Here is a 9,629-nt window from a genome sequence, read left to right on the forward strand (position 1 = left end):
ACTGCACTCACCACCTTCCAAGATATATTAATGACTGACTTAAAAAACTCATTTCTGGCTGGGCGTGGTGGCGCATGCCTGTAATCCCAGCACTCGGGAGGCTGAGGCAGGAGGATCGCTGTGAGTTCGAGACCAGCCTGGGCTACATAGTGAGTTCCAGGTCAATCTCAACTACATAGTGAAACCCTATCTCAAAAAAACCAAAATAACAACAACCACTACCACAACAACAACAAAAACTCATTTCTTGTTTGGCCCTTTAGGATGGAAATCCCCCCAGGGCAAAGGCTTTGTTCTTCTTTACATTGCACAACTAGTTCTGAAATTTAACCCCACCTCCCCACCCCCGGCAATATTGTGGAGCTCATCAACTGTGTGGTGGAACTCCCAGGCTCTGGTTGGTACAAAGGTGTTCACTAGCAGTATCAAGGTTCAAGCCCTCCTATCCTGGTAAGAACCTGGTCTGGTGGAGGTGGCCTCCTTCCTGTCTGCGGGGACCCTATAACCAGTGTCCTGCTTCTCCTCCCTCAAGGGAGGCCTGACTGGAGTCTCATCTCGGTTTCCCCAGAGTAACTTGGGGTTAAATAGACCTGCTCAGACTAAAATAATCAGGTACAGGTACGGTGAGTTCACATATTTACCGTTAAGAAGTGTTTACGGAGACGGGCATGGCGGTGCACGTCTGTAATACCGGTACTCTGGAGGCTGACGCAGGAAGATCGTTGTGTTCAAGGCTAGTGAGACCCTGTCTCAAAAACAGTCCGGGGATTTAGCTCAGTAGTTCCACCACGTGCCTCACAAGTGCAAGGTCCACAGTTTGATCCTTGCTGCAAAACAAACAAACAAACAAACAAACAAGAACAGTGTTACTGAGGTTCCCTGTCTCTGATCCTGGCAGTGTTTGGTGGGGCTCTGGAAGGTAGCTGGTTAGAACGGCGGCAGCTGAAGGGGGCTTTGGCTCCGCCCCCTGGCGGCCTTGGCTCCGCCCTCTGGCGCTGCGTTAGGTGGAAGCTTGGCAGTGATTGTGGCGTGTGGGTGCGGTGACACGGCTGTCTGCGACTCCTTACCGCCGCTGGCCTCCCCTCTGGGCTGGAGTGGGTCTGTGTCCCGACCGTCCCAGTGTGCAGCTGATGTTCCAGGCTGAGATGGAGCAGGGGCCTGAGGAGCTGAGCCAGTGGCAGCCTGTGAACCGGCCTTTCCAGGTGAGTCTGGGTCACCCAGGGGTGGTTGAGTGAGTGGCTGAGGATTGGAGGAGGACGAGGTGGAGGGAAGCGGAAGGGGACGGGGTATTTGTTGGCGTTAGGGATGCTACCCAGGGCCCTAAGAAGTACTTAGTGGATGGATTGGTACTGTAGTACCTGGAGCCCCAGGAGCAATTGGCAAGAGGTCTTCGGTCTAAATTTTGGAGGTCAGAGGACAGGTGAGGGTTTAGTCTGGGTCTAGACGGTTGGTGGTGTGAACCTTTCCCAGTCCTGAGCCTGGAGGGAGAATTCCTGCAGTCTGGAGGAAAGAAAGGATGGGCCCGGAGCCCACAGGAGGGGAGGCAGGAAGCAGGAGATAGTTTAGGCATGGAGTTGGTCCTTCCGAGGGCAGTGGGCGGCCTTGATCTTTCATTTGTATTTTTAAAAGAATGCCCTGGGGTGGGTGGGGGTAGGGTTCGGTTGAAAGCTGTTGTGATAATCCCAGTGAGAAGTGAAATGGGGGCGTGAAGTGAGAGCCGGGAAGGAGGAACTTCAGCGTCTGGAGATGTTTTCAAGGTAGAAACACAAGCTACACAGTATTACAATGTATTGTGCAATATAAATAATCTAGGGATGCTTTAAAATGTACAAGAGGACGCGTGGGTTAGAAGTGAGTACTGTGCTATTTTACCCAAGAGACTTGAGCATCTGGGTAGGTGCTCTGGAACCAGTTCCTCATTGGTACCAAGAGATCCACATGGTGAAGGAAGCACCCAAGATAACAGATCTCTCACTTGCACAATTGAGTGAAAATCGTGACATTTTCTGAGAAAGCAAAGGATGAGAAGGAACGGGATTAATAGGATTTTTGCAGGGAGGGGTGGTAGGTAAGGATTACTGAGTTTTGAGTGTAATCCCTTTGAAGTGCCTGTGGCTACTGAAATAAATTGCACAGCTGAAACACTCAGGAGGGATCTTCCCTAGAGCTAAGGGTTTAAGAATAATTGGAATACAAGCAGAAATGGACCCATTAGCATTGGAAAGATTGCCCAGAGAGAAAATTAGGGAAATCTGTAGGAGGCTGGAGGAGGGGCCAGAGAAAAGCTCAGAAAGCTGGGAGAGTGTCAGTGGGTGTTCCTGAGGCTAAGGGAAGGCTGGGGTGAATAACCTGAAGATCTGGAGAGGTCAGGAAGGAAAGAGTTGGAGAAGTGTTGCTTGGGCATAGAGCTATGGAAGTCACTGCTGCCCTTTGTGAAGCTGGTTCTGTGAGCACAAAGGGAGCCTGAGCAAGTCTGGGGGAACGAGAAGATAAGGTAGTGCTGTGTTCAGATAGCTCTGAAGAGTTTGCTGGTGAAAGACTGAAAACAGAAGGATCATTCCTGAGAAGGAAGGAAAAGAGACTGAGCGTGTTGGAAATAGTGTCCAGTGGTCTTTCATCTGCTGCCAGTTGTGTGTCTGCCTAAGTTGGCTACCGAGCACATGATGGTAAATAAATGAGATCGTCCCAGCTCTTCTGGGCTTAAAAAAAAAAAAAAATTCCCCCCCATAGCCAAAGTTACCAAACCTGTCAAAATTAGCTTCGTTGTATCATCTTAGATTTAGTCCTCAAATTCCTCAAATTGTCCATAAAATGTCCTTCTTAGCGGGTGTGTCCAAACCAGGATCCAATTTCAAAACCACACCTTGGATCTGGTTATTATGTCCCTTGAACTTCTTAGAAATTACTTTCTTTTTTTTAGGATTGATGTTCAGTTTTTCATGATCCTAACTTTTAGAGTTTTCCTTCTGGATTGATCAGATTGTGTTCTCATGGTATAATTTATTTTAAATTTTTTTTTGGAGACAGGATCTCACTATATAGTTCAGGGTGGCCTTGAATTCACTATGTAGTCTAGGCTGGCCTCAAATTCCCAGTAATCCTCCTGCCTCAGCCCCTAGAGTGCTGGGATTAGAGACATGAACTAACCACACCTGATTCTCATGGTATAATATAGTTTGATCTTCTATCCCCAGTATTTTTTTGAAGCAAAATATTTATTTTTTGGGGGGTTTTTTTCCCACCCCACCCCAAATAAAAGATCTTATCTCCTGTGAACAGAGGCAACTTCCTTTCTGATTCAAATTCCTTTCTTTTATTTGCCCAATTGCTCTGGCTAGAACTTCCAGTAACACGCTGACTGAAAGTAGCAAATGCAGGCATCCTTACCCCTGGTTTCAAAGGAAAAGCCTCAGTCTCACTTGTTTTCCATATATATTTGTAAAAGTATTGATTCTATAGTATTCCTACCAGTGTTTAGTTTTGGTAGCACAGCAATGTTGGGTTTATAGAGTGATTTAAGGAAGTGTTCCACGCTCTTCAATTTTTTGCAAGCATTTGAGATGCATTGTTGTTGAGACAGTCTCCCTATGTAGTCTGGGCTGGCTTTGATCTCACTAAGTAGCCCAAGCTGGGTTCCAACTTGCAGCAATCCTACCTCTTTGGCCTCTGGAGTGCTAGGATTACAGGCGTGCACCACCACACCCGGCTACAATTGTACTTTTATGATAATTGTCTTTATATCACCCTTCCCAGAGATCTTGTGGCAAATTGAAGATGGTTATAACATTAAAGTTGGCCTTGACAGCAACTGTGGCCACTGTCTAGTGTCCTTTCATTCCAACCTGCAGGACTCCCATTAATGTTTCTTGCAGGGTGCTCAAATGACAGTGATCTTTCTCAGCTTTTTCTTATTTTCTTAAAATCTGGGAATGTCATTTTCTTTTATTTTGGGGCGATGTCTTAATTTCTTATTTTTGTTTAGACATAATTTCTTCAAATTCTTTTTGCTGTGATGTTCTTGTATTGGTGTGGAACTGGTACTTGTTCTTCTAAATTGTGTTTTTTTTTTTTTTGTACCGGGGATTGAACTCAGGTCCTTGCACTTGCAAAGCAGGGGGTGGAACCATTGAGTTAAATCCCTGGCCCTAAGTTGTTTTTTTTAAAAAAATGTTGGAATGTTATATTTTTCCTTATGTAGCATCATTTTTTTTCCTGGTGAACTTTTGGGAAATTTCCATCTTCAATTTCTACGTGGATGTTTTAGTGTCTGTGAATATTTGTACCCTATGTTTTGGTTTTCATATGTGAATGGATAGTTCTTTTTGGACCATCACATTGTAGAAGTGGATGGGAAGTTGGACTAGCATTCTCAGCTCTTGGCTATAGAGCTCCCATTTGTACTGCTGTAATATAGTGACTGTGTAACCAGAGTGGCCTCAGATTCTTGGTGATGCTCCTGCCTCACCCTCCTGAGTGCTGGGATTACAGTTGTGTGCTACCATACCATGGTCAAAATGGGATTTTCAAACTCTGTAAAAAGCTTCAATTTCCAATCTTTTCTTTCCCACCCTTCATACCAGTCACAGCCATGAAGGATTGTACCCCAACTTCCCAGAAAACCACTCCTCCATTAGTTTTTCAGGAGATTTTCTTTTTTTTAGCATTTATTATTTCATTTTTATACATGCATATAATAATTTGATTATTTCCATCCCCTATTAGCCTCCCTTACATCCTTCTCCCCTCATTACAGGGATGATGATACTTTACCTATAATCCCAGCACTCTTGGGAGGCTGAGGCAGGAGGATGCATCCTGCCTCAAAATTTAAAAAGGGTGAGGTGGGGCTAGGGATATAGCTCAGTGTGAAGGCCCTGGGTTCAATCCCCTGTACTGCAAAATTAATTAAACAATTAATCATGAAAGCACACCAAAAACAAAAGAGCCAGGCATGGTGGTGCACCCCTGTAATCCCAGCACTCAGGAGGCTGAGGCAGGAGGATCACTGTAGTTTGGGGTACATAGTGAGTTCAAAGACAACCTGAACTACACAGAAAGACCTTGTCTCAACACCCTCCACAAAAAAAAGACAGAGACATGAATTTGAGTTAGGCTCCTGTCATGGTGCTCCTGTCAGCTGGTCCTGCATCACAGAAGGCCCAAGTAGAGGCAGGATAGTTCAGGCCAGAGGTGAGAGAAGCCTGGATCAGCATGGGGTCTGGGGATGGGAAGGAGTGCCGTGTAGAACTGGAATTTGCGCTAGGGTGAGTTTCATTTGATTTTCTCCTTCTCCCAGGATAACGTGAAGCCATCGCCCATCGTGGATATGTGGCCATCTTCCAGAAGCAGTGGAGTATGCACCTCTTGGAACCACAGCCCACCAGGCACTGAGCGCTGCTCTCAGGGAAGAGAGGTTATGGGGACCCTTCTGGTGTCTCCTGAGACAGCAAGGCGGGATGCTGCCGAAGTGAGGGCCCGTTTCAGAGTGTCGCAGAATGAGCACACTGTGAGCTACTGCCTCCGAGGCACGCTCACCCCCTACTGCCAGAGTGTGTCTCCCTCCCAGCCAGGGATGATGGGCAGGGGAGCCCAGCTGATGCCCTTAGAGCCTGGGATTCAAGGGGGGGATCTGACGTGCAGTGAGAATCTGAAGATGCCCCCCAATGGGCTAGTGTCAGCTTCAAGTGGAATTTCAACGATGTCCTCCACCAGTGCTCCGACAACGCCTTATTCTTATTCAACAATACCTTCTATGGGAGCCTCTTTACCATCTAAAATGTTATTGGCTTTGACCATGCCCTCCTTCAAGGCCCAGGGTGTACTCCCATCTATAGCTCAGATGAAGCCACCCACAAATCCGTACAACCTAGTGATTCCCCCTGCTGGATCCCAATCGTTGCAGACCTTGGGATCCCAGGACTCTCTTGTGAGTCTGTCAGCCTCCCACAAAGACCTCTTCCTACCTGAGCAGCCTACACCTGCTCCTCAGAGAGCAGGGAACTCGGGGGCCTGGGGAGGGGCATCCAGAAAGCAACCGCCAATTCTCAGACCGTACTGCTGCCCATATAAGGACTGTGGGAAAGCTTACACCAAGCGGTCCCACCTTGTGAGTCACCAGCGCAAACACACAGGTGAATGATGCATCAGCTGGGGAGGGGGTGGAGAAGGCTTCCGATTTGTGTACTGACTGGTAATTGATGGGTTTGGAAATTCATCTTTTATGCTTGGAACTAAGCTCTACTGACTCCACCAACTTGCCATCCAGAATAACTTCCAAGATGATGGGGAGGGTGCAAATGATGGCCTTGTACCCTCTCTGGTTTTCCTTTGTTTGTTTTCTTTCTGTATTTTACTTTTTTTCTTTTGGTTTTCTGCATCTTCCCTTTTGATTCCCCAGCCTTGACTTTTCCTGCTTCATGTCAGACCCCTTGGTCTCAACGTTAGGCTACTCTTCTACTTAATTCCATGTCTGTCACTCCTCAGGGGAGAAGCCCTACAAGTGCAGTTGGGAAGACTGTAGCTGGTGTTTCTTCCGTTCTGATGAGCTTCAGCGTCATATGCGGAGACACACGAAACACCGGCCACATATTTGTGATCAGTGTGACCGACAGTTCATGAGATCTGACCATCTCAAACAACACCAAAAGACGCATCAGCGACTGCTGGATTCCCTAAAACAGCTGGCCGACAGTGGGCAGATGGGTGGTCCTCCTGCTCCTGGTCTTTAGGTGAGTCCCCTCTTCTCAGTTTTGCTTTTCTACCCAGATCTTGTTGGCCTCTGACCAGATCATCTCTTTGGCAGGGGCTTAGGTGAAGACAGAAAGATGAAGAGGCAATGTGGAAGTCCAGATAAAGCTCTGAACCCCATGAAGGGGTCCTCAAAACTCTCAAGCACTCTTTTGGATCCCTTCCTCTCTCTGGGGCCACCTATTTGTGCCAGTTAGCCAGATGGGAAGATAGCGCACAATGGAGGGGCTGGGGATTTAGCTCAGTGGTCCTGCTGCCTACCTCGCAAGCGCAAGGACCCGAGTTCGATTCCCAGTACCAAAAAAAAAAAGAGAGAGAGAGAGAGAGCGCGCAATAGAGACTGAGATTTATTAAAAAGCTCTCTATCTCCCGTCATTTCCCAGCTTGAAATCCTTTAGTGACTCTCCTCTGCCTGCTTCATAAAACCCAAATTTTTAAATCTTGGTCTTCCAGATTCCAGTGTGAGACTGTTTAGATCTTGAGCTCATCACTATTACTCGACATGTGACTTTGGGAAATCTCTTTCATCACCATGCTTTAATTCATCCTCTGGAAAATAAGAAAAGCCATCCTGGACTATAGTGGGTATGTCATATGTACCACTTCAGATCTCCTGGGACTCGCCACCCGGGTGTCCAACGTCTGTCTCTTCCTTCCAGACCTCAGTGGAATGGCCCACCCCAGGATGGGATCCAGCATTCTGCATAGCCACAGAAACTTGGAAGTGCCAGGGAATTAGTATTCATGGGGTAAACACTGACAAAGTAGGAAATGGAAAGTAAGAGTAGCCAGGCAGAGACACTCTGCTTGGCCTCTCTCCCTTCTAAGAATTGCTATTCAAGGCATGATTTCTCCCCAGCAGTGTAGCCTTTAGGGAGATTTTCCAAGCAGCTGGTGGACACGGCTGCATGGTCTCTTCCATGCCTGACATGCGGGTGTACCCAGCTTGAAAGAGTATTATCTTGCTACCTGCGTTTTTCCTGCCTCATTTCCATCTCTCACTCCTAATGCCTTGGGTGTCCCCCATCCCCCGCCCCAATAAAACATCAATATTCAGTTCCTGCTTTAGGCTGTTTTCTAGATGCTCTGGAGGTGAAAGGAGAGAACCTTAGACTTTGACAAAGAAAGACCAAGACCTGCTGTGACACCTCTCCTACCTAGCCTGATATCTGAACCATGAAATAGCAGAATTGTTTACCCTCAGTACCAGGGATTGAACTCAGGACCTTGCGCCTGCCAGGCAGGTGTGGCACTGCTGAGCTACATCCCTGGTCCATGAAGTATCAGATATTAAGGGTCCTATTCTGCCCTGCTCTAGGATTTAGAAAGTTAGAGCCTCATTTCTGGGCTCAGCAGGCCATTTTACTGAACAGTAAGCTCATAGTAAGAAAGGAATTTGGCCAAGCTATCAAGTGGCGGAGCTAAGGTCCCAACCAGGATCTGTTTGCCTCAAAGGTGAATCTCTTCCCTTAGAGGTGGTACCTGTTGTAGATGCTGGCCTGAGCCTAGTCTGCTGTCAGGCACAGCCAAGTGATGATTGCCACAAGAGGCGTTGGGTCTGATTTCTATGCTCAAGTGATGTTCTTGGTCTGGGTCACAGGGAGTCATCTAAGTACAGTGGCCATGGGTAAAAGCAACCCCAAAGAAGTGGTCAGAAAGATTTTCTAGAGGAAAGGCAGAGGTGACTCTTGAGCTCAGTAAGAATGTAACATCTAGAAGGCTCTCAAGTATTGAAACAGAAGATGCGTGTTAAGTGAAGGATACTCAGGAGGGAGTCAGCCTGCAAGCTTCCAACCATGCAGAGCACCGGCATGGTGCAGACCCCCAGCAAGTAGCATGGAGACAACTAAAGGATAAGGATGTGCCTGGAGGAAGAGACATTTACTTATATTTGCAGTACGGAAATTGAATCCAGGATTACACATTAAGCAAATCACCAATGAGCTACGTCCCTCACTCAAGAAAGACTTCTTTAAAAAAAAAAAGGACTCATGGTGATGAGCTGTGCCTCCCATTTCTTGGACGCTGTGGTTATGCTGGATTCTGGGGACTCAAGGAATGCGAAGATACACTGCCTCCATTTTGGAGGAAAAAAATGGATTAAACTTCTGAATGTACTCAAAGGTAAGAGGGAGTGGGGCTGGTCCTCTGCAGGCTCAACCTGTTTTGGGCCTCTGGGGAAGACCCACAGCCAAGTCTGTGCTGGCCCTCACCTGCCCATGGCCACCCTCACCCCCTCCTTCGTGGTTGCCTTGGATTGTGCAACTAGTGGCCCCAGCATACCTGTGGTGGGCAGCGAGATGCCCTTTACTCACACTGAGTGGACATGATTTTAAAGAAAGCAGGAGGGACTGGGCTCATTTGTGACCCCACCACTGGCACCAGGGACTGAGGTCTGGGGTATCGGAAGCCTCTTTTATTCCCAGCTGGGTGCCAAGTCCCTTGCATGAAGCACAACATCTTGCATTCAGTGGGCCACCTGGCTCAACCCACTGCAGGCAGAGCCTGGGGCTTGCTGCTTGTGGCTGGGATGCAGGAGGAACAGTCTGGTTGGAGACCCATCACATGCTGAGCGGTACACATGAATTGTGATATATGTGCAAAAATATTTTATATACAGATAATTATTGAAGAATAAAACCTATTTGCTCTTCAGGTCACCTGAGGAAAAAAATTTTATAATAAATTGAAGCTTTTTAGCCTTTTTCAGATGTAACCACTCTCTTGAATTTTGGTAAATTTAGACTTTGCTATTTATTGATTTTATCACATCTATTTCTAAATAATAGTGACTGGTTTTTACTTTATTTGGTTTGGGGTTCATTGGAATTTCTTTAATCTGAAAGTTTATTATTTTCTTTTTTTGTTGGTACACTATATAT

The 9,629-nt window shown here is 46.9% G+C and overlaps 1 protein-coding gene across 2 annotated transcripts; it reads left to right on the forward strand.

Moving 5' to 3' along the window:
* Positions 1 to 1,073: 1,073 nt before the first annotated feature.
* LOC104869470 (Krueppel-like factor 17) lies at positions 1,074 to 8,694 on the forward strand. Of its 2 annotated transcripts, none has more exons than XM_010634715.1 (4): positions 1,074 to 1,202; positions 5,297 to 6,131; positions 6,484 to 6,728; positions 7,201 to 8,694. In XM_010634715.1, the coding sequence occupies exons 1-3, from the start codon at positions 1,131 to 1,133 to the stop codon at positions 6,726 to 6,728; spliced, it is 1,152 nt and encodes a 383-aa protein (XP_010633017.1). In that variant the 5' UTR covers positions 1,074 to 1,130; the 3' UTR covers positions 7,201 to 8,694. The 2 variants fall into 2 exon arrangements, with proteins under 2 accessions (XP_010633017.1, XP_010633024.1); XM_010634722.1 differs by lacking the exon at positions 7,201 to 8,694 and adding an exon at positions 6,803 to 6,856.
* The last annotated feature ends 935 nt before the right edge of the window (positions 8,695 to 9,629 follow it).

Source organism: Fukomys damarensis, unplaced genomic scaffold (genome assembly GCF_012274545.1).
Source record: "Fukomys damarensis isolate Sample0158 unplaced genomic scaffold, DMR_v1.0_HiC HiC_scaffold_73801, whole genome shotgun sequence".
In the NCBI taxonomy this organism is placed as follows: Eukaryota; Metazoa; Chordata; class Mammalia; order Rodentia; family Bathyergidae; genus Fukomys; species Fukomys damarensis.